The following is a 20,025-nucleotide window of genomic DNA, read 5'->3' on the forward strand; positions in this document are numbered from 1 at the left end:
CATTGATTAAACAAAGCCGTGATTGCCTTTAATAAGGAGTCTCCACCTAGTTTATTGTCTTCCACTGGAACACCATCTTCTCCGGGAGACTTTTTGTTTTTCATCTCGGCTGCTGCGGCCTTGACTTCATCAACAGTTATGTCGGGCATATCCTCCGATCCCACGTTTCTTATTATTGGTCTATCTTCGGTTTCTTCCGTTGGACTCTGTCCTGCTGAAGAACACAAATTCTCATAAAATTCTGTTGCAATATTTACTATCGCATTTCGATTAGTTTGGATCGTTCCTGTTTTGTCTCGTAATTTGAAAATTTCTTTTTTGGCGTTTGTCACTTTTTTCGTAGGACTTTCATATTGCAGTTAGCTTCACATTGATTGTTGACGTTATCTAATTCGGCAGTCATTTTCGTAGGAAATTCTTCATTTTGTGTGTAAAGCCGTTGTACGTCAATTTCACTTTTTTGAACTAGTTGTGATCTTTGAAATCTGGTATTTAACGTGACTCTTGCACGAACCATTCGGTGATCACTACCTGTTGAAAAATTGTTTAGGACCGTAACGTTCTTAACGGTTGACTTACAGCCAGTTATGATGTAATCGATCTCATTTTTCGTTACACCATCTACACTAGCCCAAGTCCATTTCCGTTGAGGCTTTCCTGCAAAAAATGAATTCATTGTGTACAAATTGTGATGCTGTAGGAAGTTGAGTAAAATATTTCCACGCTCATTTCTTTGGTCGTTGCTAAAACTACCAATAGGAGTCTTTTTCTCGTTTTCCCAGCTTCGCATTGAAATCACCGATAAGATATTGGTAATGTGATGGGTTTTCGTCCAGAGCTTTCTCGACATCTTCATAGAATCTTTCTACTTCTTCGTCAGCACATTTTCTGGGAATTTTTTTCTATGACCGTTAAAATATTTCCATTTTTTGCACATTTTCTGGGAATTTTTATCTATGACCGCTAGAAAATTCCAATTTTTTGCACATTTTCTGGAATTTTTTTTTCTATTGTCGTTAGAAAATTCCCATTTTTTGCACATTTTCTGAGAATTTTTTTCTATGACCGTTAGAAAATTCTGTTTATAATATATAACATATGACATATTTTTGCGTAATTCTATTACATTTTTAGTACATTTTGTCATAAAATTACTAATATCAGCACTCTATTTTTATGTGAACCAAATTAACTATGACATTTCATTTATATTTTATCAGAGTGAAGGTATTTCACCAAAAAATAGAGCGCGAAGAATGAAGTACTGAAAGAATTGTGGCACTTTCAGGTCACCTGAAAGTTCTTATATCAAAATTGTGCGAATTCGAATATATTTTTTTACACGGAAACCTTTTGCATATTTACTAATCCATTCTTCTTCCACTCTTCTTGGAGTACACTTCCGGTGTCTGAAAGTTTCCAACTTCATTTCCAAGGTAATCGTTCCAATATTTTAATTTTTTTCAATTCAAGAGTTTTGTGTAGTAAGAAAATTCTAATTCTTCGCGCTAATTTGCCCACCAATTCTCACACTATCAAATATTTCGTTTTTATGTTGGGGACACAATATTTACGTAATTTTGTTAGTAATTTCCAACTCGTCTAAGGATATGAGAATATCGTGAATTCCCCATGAACTACTCTGCCTTTAATTTGGGTTTGACATTTTTAACTTACGCTAACATTAGTTACTTTAAGAAGAAATGTAATAGACTTATACAAAAATCTATTACATTTGAGCTGTAGCTTCCTAACAGCTTTAATAATTAATAAAGTGTAAATGCGGTTTCTGAAAGCACAAATGGTTGTTCAAAATATTGATGTTCGAGATTTAGCACTGACCTTTTGTAAAATTCTTAGATCAAAAGAAGTATCAGACCCAACCATTAATCTGGTGATATGCTACTTCTTGTTAAAGGTTTTAAAAAACACAACGAAATCAAAAGACTATTTAAAAAGCAACATTTCTGTAACGACAAAATACAAATGGAAAATCAAATAACTGGGATGTAATGGTAAAAAAAATTGAGGAAATATATTTAGATTTATTGAAATTTTATTCAAACATCTGAAAAACAAGGCATCAGAACAGTCGGAGCGTTTGCTGCGACTTAGCCCCGTACGATCCGTAATCCTATTTCGTCCGTAACCATAATACGTCCGTAGCCGTAATACGCCCGGAACCCTAATACGTCTACAACCCTCTAATGCGTCTGTTACCAAAATGCAAGTCAAGTTGGGCATGGTCAAATTTACTGAAAGTGTTCATTTTTAAAATTGCGCATAGCGCAAATACGAAAGCCCGTACGAAGTACCTCTCAAATAAAACCAACAATTTACGACATTATTTTATAAACCCAAATTTTTTTGCCAACTTTCCATTGGGTATTCAATTACCTCTCAAATAAAACAAAAACTAGCAAAATCGGTTGAGATTTACTCGATTTATGTGCAAAAAGCACTTAGGGCCGAGTAGCGGCCTTAGTCCAAGGGCGCAAATTTGAAACTTTTTTTGCCATCATTCTATTCGGCATTCAATTATCTCTCAAATGAAACAAAAACTAGCAAAATCGGATGAGATTTACTCGATTTATGTGCAAAAAACACTTAGGGCCGAGTAGCGGCCTTAGTCCAAGGGCCCAAATTTGAAAAATTTTTCGCCACGTTCTTTTCGGTATTCAATTACCTTCCATAAAAAACTAAATCTAGCAAAATCGGATGAGATTTACTCGATTTATGTGCAAAAAACACTTAGGGCCGAGTAGCGGCCTTAGTCCAAGGGCCCAAATTTTAAACTTCTTTCGCCACGTTCTTTTCGGTATTCAATTACCTTCCATAAAAAACTAAATCTAGCAAAATCGGATGAGATTTACTCGATTTATGTGCAAAAAACACTTAGGGCCGAGTAGCGGCCTTAGTCCAAGGGCCCAAATTTGAAACTTTTTTTGCCATCATTCTATTCGGCATTCAACTATCTCTCAAATGAAACAAAATCTAGCAAAATCGGATGAGATTTACTCGATTTATGTGCAAAAAACACTTAGGGCCGAGTAGCGGCCTTAGTCCAAGGGCCCAAATTTGAAACATTTTTTGCCATCATTCTATTCGGTATTCAATTATCTCTCAAATAAAACAAAATCTAGCAAAATCGGATGAGATTTACTCGATTTATGTGCAAAAAACACTTAGGGCCGAGTAGCGGCCTTAGTCCAAGGGCCCAAATTTGAAACTTTTTTCGCCACGTTCTTTTCGGTATTCAATTACCTTCCATAAAAAACTAAATCTGGCAAAATCGGATGAGATTTACTCGATTTATGTGGAAAAAACACTTAGGGCCGAGTAACGACCTTTGAGCCCTCCCAACAAGCTCGCGTTGCATCCTACACAAAAACAATGTTCAGCAACTTTGTTCTACTCGTCAATACCTTTCATTTGATATATCACAAGCAGCTATTACGTGCGTATTTCGGTAGATATCGTCGAAAGACTGAAAAACACCTATAGGGCCCTAGCTCTGGAAGGGCCGACCCTACCATGCCCATTTTCGAACTTGACCTTACTTTTGTCGATACCAATCGGGGAAAAAAAGAATTTTGAAAAAAGGTTGTGATTTGCTCAAGCTAGAGGGGTCACGGACGGACGGACGGACGGACGGACGGACATTTTTTTTATTGCGGATTCGTCATCTATGAACATAACCAAAAGCTTTGCCCTTACTGTCTGCTTCCAATTCGACGTGTTACAAACGGCATATTAATCTTATAAGCCCCCAGTACTTCGTACGGGGCTAAAAATATTGTTAACGTTGTGCTGTGTGCAGTTATTTTCGATATTGAATCCCTACCAAGCTCTGGTGTACATGGTGGCTGATAGAATATATTAAGTAAAAATTTTCAGCTCGATTTTCCGTTGAATCGTGACAATTGCAGTCTAACTATTTTAATGGAAAATGGTAAATTGTAATGGTTATTTACGACAACATCGACTATTGATTATTTTTTTAAGCGACTGTTACGAGAATAACCAGCTCGCTGTATCTGTCAATGGGAGTAGCTGCATTTACTGTTGAAACGGACAAAATTGAAGTGAATAAAGTCCGCAAATAGAATGGATTTCAGCTCAATCAACAAGGAAAAGCTATTTTCAAAGTTTGCGTTTGTTTATTTGTGCAACTTTACTCGTTGCTGTGAAATTATATGTCCTCTTGTAACGTAAACTTGAACCAATTTTCTTTTTAAAGAAAAATAATGAAAAAACTTTTATTTATTGCTTTGTAACGGATGGACTGGAACATAAAATCAAATTCAACAACGATGAAACACTTCAACTGAAAACTGTCGCTTCGAACGGAACACACTTGTGAGTTTGAGAGTCTCAAAAGACTCTTTCCGAATCAATGACCTACGAAACGTAGCAGCATCCAATACCCCATGCAAAATTTGATTATCACAAAAGAATTCACGTAAAATGAACCGAAAATATTCTTCGTGTAATGGTTCATTTTCGCATGGTGCAAGATGTCATGTAATGGGAAACTTTCGCATGGGACAGGTAATAAAAGTTTTACTCAAGTTATGCAAAATAAATGACGCCAGACGCGTAGATTTACGTACACGTGAAGGTATTTGATTCAATTTGATTTGTTTAGATAACCACGCCTCTAAGTATGCAAATACTTTCTGAGTAAAGTTAGGCCTAAATGTAGGCTAGACACTATATATTACATATGCACACAAATTCATCGCATTTGGGCTACACGCCATACGAGTTATTCAGTCTATGTACATCGCTGAAGCCACTAGACACACTTCAAAACTACAAAATTATGAAGATTGAGTGAACCTTAGGACGTTACCAATGCGATATCAATGTATGTATGTAATGCAGGGACCCTCTAAAACAGCACTTTTTCGACCATATAGACCAAACAGATCTTCGAACTTATGCCCCTCTCCAGGAAAAAAACAAATTTTGGACGAACATAATTTTTTTCGCGGATTCTAAGCCTATAAGTATACTTTAAACGTCTTAGAATTAGTCTCCGCTACGAATTGACAATTGTAACAATTGTAAACCTAATGCTTCCAGCGATTTCTCCTTTTCAGGTAGGAGGTAAGGACACATCTACACATTGAAAGTATGTGACTATACTCTTTTGTCGGTTACACCACCTACGACGGAACATTTCGAATAGATATGGTGTGGTATTTCTGCTTCTGCTTTATAAACGTAATGAAACTTCAGAATAACAATTAAAAGATAAAGTAATCTCAAAACCTTTTGGTATACGAGCTTTCAGTGCCTTTAACTCTTATCCTTTGCCTATCAACATTTTGAGTCAAAGCCGTAGCTTTGCCAGTTTCATTTTGCAATATGACGTTCACCAACACAACTCATTAAATTTTGCTGTTACATTTACCCGTCGATGCTATTAATTTTAGATTAATCTTCCGGAACATCCACCGCGCATTTATTACAGTAAATATTTTGTTTCAATTTACGTTGCCAGTTTTTCATTATTATTTTTCTGTTTAAAATATCGAAAATTTCATTTACTTACAGTCAAAATATGCCAAATGACATCAACATTGTAATCACCTAGTGAGAAAAAAGCGTTCAAAGTTCGAAATTTACATTAACTGAGTCATTTTTCCAAGAAAAACGGTCACACGACAAGCCAAATTAATATAAAGTCTTTATCTGGACACTTTACCGTGTGTATTCTCCTTAAGATTTTTAATTTAACTCGTTCATTGGCCTTTCACAGACAGCAAAGATTATCACATCCCAATATCAAATCTGTTATACTTCTAAAGCTAGGGCACGGCTATTTAAAATGAACCGAAAGTATTCTTTCTTTGTGCAATGGATCATTTTCGCAAGGGATAAACCGATATGTAATGGTCAACTTTCGCAGGGGGCAAGCAATAAAATGTTTTACTTAATCGATTTTACGCATTAAAATTTGTACAACCAAATTTTCAGAATTCTTTGTTAATTTTTGTCGTCATTGTCGATCACAGTTACAAGACATGATTAAAATGTTGCAGCTATCTGTTAATACCCCTGACTGAACGTGTTAACATAAACTGAAAACTATGAACATGAATTAAATTTTTTTCCCGTCTTTTATCTTAATCTAACAAACTAGTCATATAGACAACGTAGCGGATTTAGATACAAAATTTTAATAAAGAAAATGCGGATTAAATAGCCTTTCTGGAAGAATAATTCTCTCATAAATAGTGTGGTAATACCCCAGCAGTGTTGTTGATTGCAAGCAATTTTTTTACACCTCATAATGTGTGATGATCGTAATTAATTCGGAATGAGACAGCAAAGGAAAGTCAAGCTAAGTCCGTTCTTAATTAAAAATGTGGATAATTACAAAAATGAAGATAATACAAAGTAGCGAATCATTTTAGGGGCAAAGTTCACCATATACTTAGATGGTTAAAAAAAAATGAATCGTAAACCATTGCGCAAGGAAATACTCGTGCATTCGTTGCTATCTCTAGTCATAATTTACGATGATTAAAACCGGTCTCGGTTTCTTGACTATTTTTAGAATTGTAACTCTTCAAGACTGATAGTTCTGAAGAATTTTTCACTATCTCATTTATTTTGGAAGGCTCAAAGTCCTCGGTGGTTTGTAAGTGTTCAGAAAACGTAGGTCTCGTAGGTCCCTATTCTCAGGTCGATTTTTTATAAATTCCTAAACTTTCACAGACGGCAAGCATATCAGAAGTTTTACTGATTACTTAATTAGATATTTTACCTCATTTTTCTGAACGTGCTCTTTGCTGTGATATTTTGCAGTCGGTATCGACAACATGTTAAAAAAATTTTGGGACGGGAAATTGAAAAATAATTGGAAAGAAAGTGCATCAAGGGACTAAGTAACGTTAATATCAATTTTGGTCTTTGAGAGCACACATTTAAGCTTATACACGCCGCGAGTCTAATTTTTCGCCTCAACGAGTTGTTTTTTGTTTTTGATCCTAAATTACAAAGAAGAAAATTTGTTTGAAAGAATGACGTTACGTTTTCGTAAGTCCGATATCTTGTTGAAAGTTTTGGTGAGTGAGTATTGCTAAATCTTTCACAGACGGCAAGCTACTTGCTGCAAGCATATATACACATTCGCATAATTATCAAGTCTGATACTTTTTCAATTTAAGCTGTTTCAAGACTCTTGAATCAAGAGGTTGATGCAGAATCTTTTACTTCAATCGTTTTAACATACATACGTCTATATATAAACACGCATAAGTCAAGTGTCTTCAGTTTCTTCTGTCGTCACTGATCATAACAGATGACATAGTTCCAGAGAAGGTGTACGTGTTGAACAGTAAAGTATTATTTTTGGAATCGTCATAAATTTTGCTTGACAGACGAAGAGTGGGTTTCTGTTTCTGAAAATACTTGATTTTTGCATTAAGTGATTTATGAACGACCCCTTAGTACTCTTACCAGTAATCGTTACTATGTGGCTGGGCTTATTAATCGACAAATGCACAAAGATTTCTAACACTAGCCGAAGTCGAGTTGCCCAGCCGAAGCCGAGTTGCGTTACTCATTCTGAAATATCCATTTGGGTATGTACTATACGAACAAATCTCTTCATATTTTGTGGATTTTCTCTAACCTGTTGCAAACAGCAAGCACAAAACCATTATGATATTATTGAATCTGTTCCTTTAGTTAAAATGAATGTCTGCGGAAAGGTCAAATTTAGGAAATAAATTTCTTGAAAGGCTGCTATGATGACAAGCCCAAGAAAATGAAAACGGTTCCACGAATCTACTACTTCGCCACCTTTTGTTTACAAATGATTGACACCAATTAATTTCAACAAAGCATAAAAATATTGTGACTTTCCCGTCTATATTACGGTCACCAACAGAAAACAATTTTCTTTGTTCGACATAGAAAAAGAGATTTTAAAACCAACAAATCTCAGACTCTCCGCGTAGAATTGTGTAAAAAAGGACCATCTCAATAAAACATTTAGTTGGTTACAGTCTCGGAAAAGGTACAAAACCATCAAAACTTGGTGGCCACCAGAAAAACCGAAAATAATGTCACCGACTCTAAACGTAATGTCCAATAATAAAACCGATTCAACAACTTTGACACGATTTATTATGGCAATTTACTAGAGATTAATGTGTAATTTATATTGCATTCGGTCATAAAATTACCATTGGCCTTTCGGTGATATCATTTATATATGGACGCTGTATTCAGAGCAGCAGCAGCAGCAGAGTGGTGGCTCTTAAACTATTGTATAAGATAGAACTCAGTCGACAAAAAGGCAACAATCGCATTATTATAGATCCAGCACACAGCAGCATTTTATACATTATTTTACCATTCAAAAGTGTAATTAAACAGCAAATGGTTGGGATTTTATTTCATTTTTGCATTTTCTGCTATCGCTAAAGCCGTTTAGTTTTTGTGATTGTTTTTTGTATTTTTTTTTTATTTATTTTGTTTTAACAATTTAATTTGAATTTTACGACTTAACAACCGTTTCGTCAAAAAATAAATTTTAATTGGACTGTGAAACTAGAAAAACCAACTTTTTGTTTACGATTGATTTTCCACTTCTTCGCTGCTCTTGCTTTCCAACGATGTGGTCGTTTTTTTCTCTGGAACATCATCAACCACTTCCTCGCTGCTACCGTCTTCTTGTGGTGCTGGTGGAGGTGGTGGTGGCGGTACAGTCACATTTCTTCTGCTTTTTGTCGCTTCTACGCTATCATCACTATCATCCGGACTAGATTTGTTTGCTGCAGATGACGATTCAGCAATTTCCTCACTGTCATCGTCTTTCGTCAAATGTGACAAATCGGTCTCTTCTTCACTATCAGCTACTTCATCACTTTTGTTGTCTGAAGCTGGACTGTCCTTTTGAGGTTCTTCGATCTTCTCGTCACTTTCTGCATTTTCTGGCGTTTTTGGCGGTTCTGGCTGTTCGGGTTGTTCTGACTTTTCTTCTTCTTCCTCTTCACTGATTGGACCTTTCGAAATTGTAATCTTTTCGTCGGCATCTTCTTCACTTTCTGACAAATCATTCGGAGCATCATTTTGCATTTGCTGTGAGCGTGGAGAACAAAAGATTTGTAAGAAAAGAAGTGTGGATGGAAATAATGATGTGGAAATGGCCTTACCTCATCTAAATCGTTTACATTCCTTGTTGCAATGCCATTTTCATGGAATGCCAATGCGAGATCGGGATTTATTTCATTTAGCGGAGTGTCGCCTAACCGAATGTATACTGGCACATATCCATCCCTGGGTGGAAGAAACTGATACACTGGTGAGGATTCTAAAAATATTTTTAAAAAAATTTAAAAATTAGTCGAAATTCTGATAAATAATTTGGTTGAAGGAAAGGAATTGATACTGCTTTTACGTCCTATCTAAAACTACAAGTCAAAAAATTTATTGAAAAAGAGAAATTAAAAACTTAACTCCAACTGGAATCTCGAAGATGAGATCTGTTAGCGACATGGCATAAATAATGAAGTAAAAGATTTCATCTCAAAAACTAGAATGTACGTTAAACAACAGAAGGAATAGATTTTAAAGTAATACACGTGGTAAGAACAAATTCTGTAAAGAATTTTTCATCAATGCCTAGCATGAAACTAACGTTCCTAAACGTGTCCGAACTTCGCAATCTGGGTAGTTGGAGTGTATGGTCCCTCAACGAACGGTACACAGAAGAATGACATGAATGACGCACTCCATTCACAAATTTCTCAGTCTAACTTAGGCAAAGATATATTTAGCACCAGATGAAGAAATTCTAAAAGCTTACTAACCTACAGGCGTGGTTCGGAATTCACGTTGAGCATGTGGTCGACACGCTCACATAGGTTTCATAGCTTATCAAAAGGTCATTCAGATTCTGAATTTCAGAAGTGAATCGTAAAGGCTACAAATATAAGAAGAAATGTCTTAACGAAAGGTCAGGCAATGCCTGCTAGTCTGATACTTCAAGGGGCTAGGAACAGTACCATGTAAAAGCTTTCCATCTTCGCCATTACTCGACATTTTCTTATTAGCCGTCACAACCTACATTAACCATTTACCATAATATCACTTGACATTATTCATGCATAATCACATCAACTTTCGTCAATTTATTACAGTCACGTGAAGCGTCTTTAAAGTTAATTCATTCAAGTCTAAACATTGCATTGTGATGTGGTTAATACACGCTATATCATCTCATAAATGTGCAAATAGACCCTTCCTAATAAAAAGCATTATTCGGCTCTCAGAATGTGTACACCGTAGAAATCACAACATATTTTCTTATTATGCTATTGTCCCTCATTGAATTTAATTAAATTTGCTGGATAGTGTGACATAATGTGAAATTATATATGAGTGGAACCGAATATGTATAAACAGATTCATCATTACTATTACTACACAGTGTTCTTGTTGAGTATATATGTGGTTTTTGATGTCGTATTTTTATTGACATTATGAAGACCTTTAGTAGATGTTTCAGAATGTTTGTCATTTTGCTTTGGTCAACATTTAATTTCATGCAATTCGAAACCAAAAATTTGTGGTATATAAATAACCGTATACTATGCATACGGAGTAGCACAATATCAAAGAAATTGTCCCAATTAATAAGATTACGTTGATGAAATTTGAAAACACGAAAATAAACTTTTAGAATAAATGGCATAGATATCTGCTGTGGTTCGAATACAGTTACATTTAGACAGAGAGGCTATGTGAATATTAGTCACTCATATGAGGCAATTGTTTTGAAACCTATTCAACATTATTATCCAAGGTTGGGGACTATCTGACGCAGAAAACACTTCTTTCATAGTTTCTGTTTTTGAGTATTAGGAGAACCCATATCTAGAGGTCGTTCACACGTGACATACTATTTTATGGAATTTTTGGCAATAAGGCCCTCCGAGCTAGTCAAGCAGAAAAGAGTCAAAATTGACCCAAATTTGTTTCAATCGTCAGGGTTTCTTGAATGTCGCATCCGTCTAATGGCAAGTCTAATGGCCAGTTCCTTAGGTAGTGGACCTCTCAGCCATTGCACATTGTTGAAAATTCAAACTGATGCTTAAATGAAGTCACAGAAAATCTCTCTCTCACTCTCCTACAGGGGGTAAAACAAGGTTAAAACTTGAAACTGGGTAGCCCAAATAGAAAACCCATTTTTTGTCCATGTATGAAATACCCTGTTTTTATACATAGCCTTTGCCCTGTAAGAAAGCGAGAGAAAGATTTTTTACACTCAAGAGCACATTATAATCAAAACGTTGTTCCTAGCCTACTTATCGCCCCGGCTCGTACTGGAAAACCATCATTCGCTAAAGATTCCATTAGGAACTACTATTTCAGTATCGGCTAGTGTAATAATAATATGCCAAAGACGGTGACCTTATAAAAGGTTGATCTACACGAAGTCCCCCTGTCTAATTGCAAGTTCTACTTTCACAATCTGTAAAAGAATTCAGATCCAAATATATTCATGAGAGAGCTGTTTTGTTAATAAATTTATTTTCGTTTGTAAGACTTCATCTCATTTGCAGCGATATAATATAATTTCAATCGAAAAATAAAATGGAAAGAAGAATGGACCAAGAAATGAGAAATTGATTGATGCGTTGCTTTACCTTACATTCAGATGGTATTCTTACAGACAGAATTTATGATTAAAGAAAAAAAAAAGTTTAAAAAAATAAAAAAGACGTGACTGTTGCTTGCTGCTAATTTGAAAATGAAAAAAAAAAATATCTTTTCTGGTATCGTCATCAAAATCATGAAATCACAAAATATAAAGAGAAAAACGAATATTTTTGTAGTGAACTACACGAGCAAAACATGCTTAGCTAAACGGATTATAAACTGAAATACAATAAAAATATTTATTCTCTTAAAGATGTACAGCGTTCATCATCTGAGTCATTTTTATAAGGAATGATGAATTGACTGAAAACGGTTCTGCGGTGAATGTTTATTTATCGATCTTCAATATCAATGATCCCCTTATCTTAAGCGATTTTACATCTACTATCGACATCGACGACAAATAAAGTGAAAAACCGACACTGACCTATGAGGTCTTAAATATTAAATTCAATGTCACAACAAATAAAGTCATAGATTTTCATTTAATCTTATAAAAAATTGTTAGACCAAAGAAAGTACTAGACTCGATAATTTTGCTGGTGATTTTTAAGCTTGCAGTTTGATAAACGCTAAAGTTGAGAAATTGTTTAACTTTCATTTGTATTTTTTGAAACGAGTAGAGTTTGAAAAACACGGGCATTAATCGCAAACTGCATTGCTTTCCATGTCGATGTCATTGAATCTATTTATTTTTTTCAAACTTTATTATCTACTAAAAGCAGCTATTTCAACAGAAACAAATTTAGGTTTTTCTGATACTGCATCAACAAAAACATCTAGAGGGAACAAACTTTTAGTGCCTTTTGAATACCTAAATCCATTTTATGACAAAAGAAAAACTCAGTGCTTGTATTATGCACACAGTTTCAATACGGACTTTATTGTCATTAGACAACCACAACTTTTACGATACATATAAAGACGGATAACGACATGATATCGATACTGAATTAATAGCTTCAAGCCAATACTTATTATTATTATAATTTTTCTTCTTCTTTTTTTTCTCTGTTAAACAAAGTTATAAAAAATGATAATGTAAAATTATACATCATTAAAATCAACCACAAAAAAGATATTCGGGGTCGGTATTGTGGTTGGTATCTATACAATGCTTGTCGGATGATTTCCATTAATAGCACATGCCCATGTTTTATATTAAAAATAAAAATACTTTAGCTCGATAAGCAGAAAAAAAGACTCAATGTTAGCAATCGCCTTGGATTAAAAGGAAACGCAAACGAAAATTTTGAAGAAGAATTTCGAACTTTTGTCCTTATTTAGGTAAAGGTCTTGATCGTGACTTTAGGAACGATAGAATGTGTCAATGGCTATGTTTCTTGTATTCGTCACATTAGCGCTGTCGAAAATCAGTATTTTGTTCAAAGTTCTCACTGATACATATGGATTCTGTTGAAACACCGCCTACCGAAATCTGACGCATTTTCCATTAGACTTAGAAGCCAAAACCGCTTTTAAAAAGATTCTTCATACGGTAGCGTTGAGGGTTTATTAGACCTCCCAATTACATTTGTCGCCGCTATTTTCAACGTTTTCACGTCAATACAATGTTATTAGAACTGCTAATATATTTTTGAGTTGGCTCATTCAATTAAAGTTTAGGTGGATCAAAAAGGCAAACCAAAAATATTTTCCTGTGTTAAGCTTGATGACGAGAGATTTCCTCACAGTTCGATCTGAACCCATTTCTGTGGAGCGAGATTTCTACAAAGGAGTTCCTATTGGTACCCCGACCCGTTCGTCATTACAAGAAAACACAATGTCGGTGAAATCAGGGTATCAAGATTCCGCTAATTGATATTTTCTATTCGACTTAACTCATACTTCATAAACAAATTCTGTCACTTGTTGACAAAATCAAATTTCTTTTTTTTTCTTGAAATAAATTCCCATTTCATCTTAATCCGAAAATTTCAGCGATGCAAAACAAATTATTCGAATTTACTCGAACTTATCCCGTCAAATTCAAAATTGTGAAGCAAGACTGCACTCAGTCAGAGATCAGGTCATTCAGGTTGTTCGGGTCATTTCAGGTTTTTCGAAAACCAGGTCAGGTCAGGTCATTCCTTTTGGAGCAACCTGAACCTGACCTGAAACTTCAGGTCGAGTCATTTTCAGGTTCAGGTCGGCAGCGGTCGACCTGTTCCGAGCCTTAGTCGAAGTCTAGATTACATATGAAAAATTCCACTAGAAAATGCGTGCGGTATTTTTTTGATCCGGTTCTTTATGAACGCAAGACTTTGTCAGAGGTAGTGGTTAGCTTTTCCGACATATCCAGATTTTTCACAATTAAGTGAGTCTCTTAAGCCTATCAAATTCAAATGGTAATTTAGTGATGATGTCAATGAGTCTCGGATTGTTTCTTCTACTAAGATGCCGAACTTATAAGGTTCACAGTTTTCAGACTTTCACGGACTGTCTATAGCATCTATTATCAACATAGCCAACAAAGTGCATTTTAAAACTGATGAAGTTCGAAATCTTTATTTCAATCTGACGAAAATATTTCGTTAGGTGAAAGTAACACATTAGACAATAATTTAATGCCGATTTGTATGCCGTTCCGACCGACTGGTGATACAATGCATGTTGTTAAAAGCTTGTTGTAGAATGTCGTAATCGGCATTCTCCGAAAAAATGCACAAGAACCGAAACATTATAATCATTTACGTGCGGCCACATCATCTGTTATAAACAACGCCGACAAAAATAAATAATAAACTCAAGCTACCGTCTTCTCATATAAAGTAAAATACAAATTCAAACAAATGAAGTAATAGATTATCTATAGTCTATTGAAAAAGTTTTGATTAGAAGAATTCTTCTACTTAAGTAAAAGATTCGATAACCATTGTCCAAATTATTCAAGTGATTGACGTCTGTGAAAGGTTAAAACACTAATTTGCTGAAACTATCGTGACCTGTGTAGAAGAAACTAATTGTTTCAATATTCGTGCAAACTAAATTAACTGTACAATGTCTCCTACAACAAAATCTATAAACTTTGTCAATTTAATTATTTATCAAATTCGATTACACTCAGCGAATGAGGTAACTTTTTTTCAATTCATACAATTGTTAGCATCGAAAGCACATTGGTGATCATTAATTATTGAAGACGAAGCAAAACTTTGTATTATATCGTATGTCTTACAAATTATATTGGATATCAATCAATTCAATCAACACTCCCAAAAACTTGTTAAACAAGAAAACGTGCTGCCTTTAGGATTATACCTATACAAACATGTTGTGTTCATGTTATTTGTTTTGCGAAGGAAAAATGAAGATAAAACTGAAGCTGGTAAGTGAAGTTAAATAACTATACAATCATTTGAGTTAATTCATTTTTATTATTTACCACATTTTACGGCTCCCATTGAATGGTGTGTCTGGTAGGTACATTTTATAATATGACTTTAAGCAGAGGCATCAAAGCTCTATGCACCAAATGGCTAATGAAGGTTGTAAAAATTGTGATTCTCTCTTAATTACTGAGAATTAATTCTTTTTTCTGCTGATAGAGAGGTGTAATAAATTAGCCTTCAGTAATAAAATTCTAAAGAAACAAAAACAGCCGGAACTGTGGAACTTTTTTTTTCGGTTTTCAGCTTTAACTTTAGTGGAATATAATTGCGTACAGATCTCATATTGGCAAAAATAAGAGAAGAACATTCAAAACAGAGATTTAGGCGAAAATTCAGGTGAGAATTTAGGCGAGACTTTAGTCACTCATCTGTTATCGACAACGGCAGCAGTAATGCACTAAGTGAGCTCTGATGGCTTGTGTTATCATTTTTAGTAAAATTTCTGTTAAAACTAAAGAAACAGTAGATACTGCATCAAACGCTAGGCTGTTAAACAAAAGAAGTACCAGATTTAATGAATAATATATAATAATCTCGTAACTTACAAAAGATCAAATATCGATTGTACAGATGAACACTGTTCATTGAACAGACAGTAAAATTTTGTTTCTGTTTTTTTTTTCGAGCTAACAAAATGATTTTCCACGTATGATTCGTACCTGTTGGTCAAGCAATTTTTTCTTGTCCACTACATATTTGAGTCACCACTTTCTGCGTACAATGTGTACCTGTTTGTGATGATATTTTTGCCGTCTCGCGTCGTACACTTTGTTGCTAATCGCCAACAGTTCTTTTAAAGATTGGGAAGGTCATTGCAAATTCAAATTGAGTAATATCGGCAAGAGGTCGATTATATCTGTGTATCTTCTCACGTAGGATTGATTACGTTCGCCGTTTGCACACAGTCATTGTCAAGACTTAAGTCAATTACTTCAGTTATTTTCGAAATTCACACGTTACTAGAACTCGGTTTTACAAACAAGACATATCGTCCTTTCCTTCGGCTCGGGCTAAAATATAACATGTTAATGGTATATGAAAATAACGGTTACGTTACGGTAAATTTCTTTATCACATACGCGCGGTGTTCGGATGTCAAAATTACTTAACTAGAAGTTTAATTCAAAAATTACACTTCAGGTCTATGTTGTTGTCTCGTTTTCGCTTATGTGATAAAATAGAGTACACACTTGTCACTATCAGTCTCGGCAAGCCTCGACTTCTTCGTGACAAGTGTGTAATATATATTATGATTATCTGTCTAGAACGATAATCTCGAGCTTATCCCTCTAGGGAGTTTTTGTTTATCTCGATATATCTGTTCTCGACAGATAAAATATGATATGCACCTATTGCCAGACTGTTATTTTGATGTGTAGGCATTATGGCCCACGCCTTCGGCTAGGGCAATAATGTCCTGCACGTCAAAATATCAATCTTGGCAAAAGGTGCATAATATATATTATTTACTCTTAAGACCGCAGGAGTTACTACTACCGATGAATCATGCTTACAAGTCTTGAGAATCTATAACTCTCGGATCTTGGTTTTTGCTTGAAGATGGTTCAAACTACTGCTACTACTACTACTGCTACTACTACAAAAATAGTCTTTTTTCAAGTTTTTCATCTACATTGACCGCTTCCATATTTGAGTCATTGATATTTTACCTGCTTCCGGAATACGGTAGCCACTTTCCCAGTGCGATTTTTAACCTGCCTTCGTCGATTCAGTCGTTGCCCACAAACAACCCCAAAATAAAGCCAAATTTTCTGGAAATTTTGTAATCTACCTCTATATCACCGGAATATTAATGATGTCGTTGACAAAGGATTTTCAAAAAGGATATCCTCTTAGGACTTTCAATGGTTTTCTGAGAATTTTCTGTGATTTTCAGAGGACTTTCTTTGCCATTCTTGCTGGGTCTTGAAGGATTTTATTTTAAGTTTTGAGGATTTTCTTGGTCAAATTTACCGAGTCCGCTGAATTTTGAAGAATTTCCATCGATTTTTAAGGATTTAACAAATAATTAATTTTTGAGGATTTTCTTGGATTTCCAAGTATTTTTTTAGTTTTATAATGATATTCTACGATTTTAAGGATTTTACAGTTTTCAAAAAGTTTCTTAGGTTTTCCGAGTATTTATTGCCGTATCGCTTGACATTATCAACAAACAAACATGCAAAAGATTTATTCCCCTTTTCTCAACATTCCAATTTTTCGTAGTAGACCCGAAATCAGAGAAAATGTAAACTCTAGCAACACTCACCTTCCACCTTACATGCATTATTTTCGTCATCATCTCGTCATCATCATAATCTTCACCGCCGTATTTCCCTTCACTCATAAATAAAACGAAGAGAAAAAAATCCTCATCTCATGTAACGTGTAACAGTGAACAATATAATGTTATTCATTCAAGCTGCTGATAATTTACGAGTTTTTTTTTCTGCTTTATTCAAATTTTTCAAGTTCATATCATTGAACTTGTGAACGATGTACCAGAAATACATCATGCAAGATTAAAACGTAAAAAGCATTTTTACAAGAATGTATACAAATCACAAGAGGTAGCAGCAAAAGTGGCGATATTCTGTTTACTGTTTCTCTGGTTCGCTTTTTTTTTCTACTTCTTCGTTTTTGTATCATTTTACAAATTGAATAATTTGATTAATTTTAATTTGATGCTATTACTGTGTAAAGTGGTTAATTATTTTGACATAGCGCCGTGTTCATGACTAGACTTATGAACGTGGTGTGTGAGTGTATACACATAATGACGATGCCTCTTCAACGAAAGCGAGATATAAAAACAAAATGTTCAGCGAATCTTTATGGATCTGATTCAATTATTATTTTTCTTTCATCTACTTCCTCAATCTAACAGTTTGTTTTTGCCGTCAAAAATTCGAAAATGTAATTTTCAAATATTTTTTTTTCTGCTTATTTTTAACGGCTATCGGGTGTCTAATCTGTCGTTCTGTCATCAGTTTATTCTGTGGTATTACGTAATTTGCAAGGTGGTTTGGTATTCCTTATCAAGTCATGTCATCACTGTAACTAATCTGGCGACAATAGAAACGTTATAACACGTAGAAACTGGCGGATCTGATGGGCGTGGCGCGGAGAATGGTGCATCGCAAATTTGGTCAGTTTCAGTTGGTTCAGTTTTTCAATTTATTGGACAAGTGACTAAAGTTGTCGAGTGGAAACATTTAGATGTCTCTATTTTAGAACCAAACATATCACTCATGTATTGGTTGTGAGTACATAATAATGGTCTAGTACTTCATTTTGTTCTTCCACAAAACACTTCCACTTGTACTTTTTGTTGGATTTCACATGTACATTTAAAAATGAAACGGTTTTATCTGCATCAATCGAGCACACATATCATTGATGTTTGCATATTTTTCAATGATTGAAATAATTAATTCCCCGGCTATACCGCTTCTGCGGCTAATCTTCTCACAACTTCGCACAATATTTTATCGAGTTATTCCCTATTCTTGTTTCAATAATTGTTTCAATAATAAACTATGGATAAAATGTCGAACTTACGTAAACGTGACTTATCATTTTTATTCCTAGTCATGTAGACAACTTGACACAGCATAAGAAAAATGAAATTTCAATGATTTAGATCCTTTTGAAATAGACTGATCTGACTTTCTGAGGAATTCTTTTTTTGATAAATTAAAACAAAAAAAAAGTTGAGACGCAGCTAAATGACATCGTCAGATCAGTCTATTTCAAAAGGAAATTTCGGGACAATTCTCTCCCCACTCTACGTGAATTCGTTTCTATTGCCGGATTAGAATGACTCTCCACCTCCACAGACAGTACCGGGGCAGTAAAGCACAGACAGTACAACTTTTGTCGTTTTTATATTTTATAATGAACAACGGACACAATATTTCCAGTCAAAAAAAACGGGAAAAAATATTCCCGGTCATAATGATCCCTCAGACCCGAAATTCATTTCCCGAATTTTTAAGAATTTCAACAATATTTATCGAATCTTGTACTTCTTCTGAATAATGCATTTGCAACGGTTGGATAAAAAATCTTTTACTTCGTTAATTTAAACATACATTTTAGCTATATCACGAGGTGCGATCTAAAGTTCAATTTATTTCTGATGTAGCTATCGTTAACAGATACCACCTAAAATACATTTTGTAGCGGGTTTGTGTCTGATAAATACGAAATCATACTCATATATAGGTCTCACACTTGCAGTTTCGCAGCATTTTTTCGAATTATTTTTTTTTCACTGCCATAGCGGTTCTTGGCGGCAATTTCTATTTCAATAGCATACGTTTAGCATAAATTCTATTAACCGAAATCGTGTTTCATCAGTTGATAAACAGGTTGAACGAATATAAACATTTTTTAACAATAAAAATAACAAAATTTGAATGACAATGGACCGCCTTGGATGGTGTCGTTGTCATTAAATTCTACAAAAAGAAGAACCTGGCTAATATCTTGCTTATGCTGATGCTTATAAGATATTGATCTCTCGATTCTGTCGATAAATCATAAATTGATGGCGTGTGGAGTGGATATGTTGTTGTTTATAATGAAATCGAAAACACTTACCACTCAATTGAATCACGGCCAGAATTAAGGAGATTCCAATGAATTTCAACATTTTCTTTGAATATCACAAATATCACAAAAAAAAATATTTAAAGCACAAACAAGAGCAACAGCAAGTGCAATATATACCGTGCTATCAGAGTCTCTTCAAATTCTTAAATTCGTAACTTTTTTGCTCTTTTCTCTTCGTCTTCAAATCGATCGTTTTTTGTTTTGTTTTAGTTTAATAATATTGCTGTCGACAGTGTTGATTGTTATGCTGGATATGTATGCTCAATGTGTTTACTGTTCAGCTGCAAGAAGCAAGTGATGAACTGAAGAATATTAAGATTGAGGCAAAGTC

The 20,025-nt window shown here is 34.7% G+C and overlaps 1 protein-coding gene across 1 annotated transcript; it reads right to left on the reverse strand.

Moving 5' to 3' along the window:
- Positions 1–8,122: 8,122 nt before the first annotated feature.
- On the reverse strand, positions 8,123–20,006 carry LOC119078580 (balbiani ring protein 6). Its single transcript, XM_037186157.1, has 4 exons — positions 19,812–20,006; positions 19,683–19,737; positions 9,177–9,334; positions 8,123–9,102 (listed from the first exon to the last, which is right to left on the reverse strand). Exons 2-4 carry the CDS (start codon positions 19,732–19,734, stop codon positions 8,593–8,595), a joined length of 720 nt encoding a protein of 239 aa, XP_037042052.1. The 5' UTR covers positions 19,735–19,737; positions 19,812–20,006; the 3' UTR covers positions 8,123–8,592.
- Between the last annotated feature and the right edge of the window lie 19 nt (positions 20,007–20,025).

The sequence above is a fragment of the Bradysia coprophila genome, unplaced genomic scaffold, assembly GCF_014529535.1.
Source record: "Bradysia coprophila strain Holo2 unplaced genomic scaffold, BU_Bcop_v1 contig_297, whole genome shotgun sequence".
Taxonomy (NCBI): Eukaryota; Metazoa; Arthropoda; class Insecta; order Diptera; family Sciaridae; genus Bradysia; species Bradysia coprophila.

Excerpts from the sequence above, each read along its gene's own strand:
- LOC119078580 (XM_037186157.1), bottom strand. The coding sequence starts at position 19,734 with ATGTTGAAATTCATTGGAATCTCCTTAATTCTGGCCGTGATTCAATTG. Across the intron at positions 9,335-19,682 it reads GGCCGTGATTCAATTGAGTG|AATCCTCACCAGTGTATCAG; the intron begins GTAAGTGTTTTC and ends AAATATTTTTAG. Across the intron at positions 9,103-9,176 it reads ATGTAAACGATTTAGATGAG|CAAATGCAAAATGATGCTCC; the intron begins GTAAGGCCATTT and ends CCACGCTCACAG.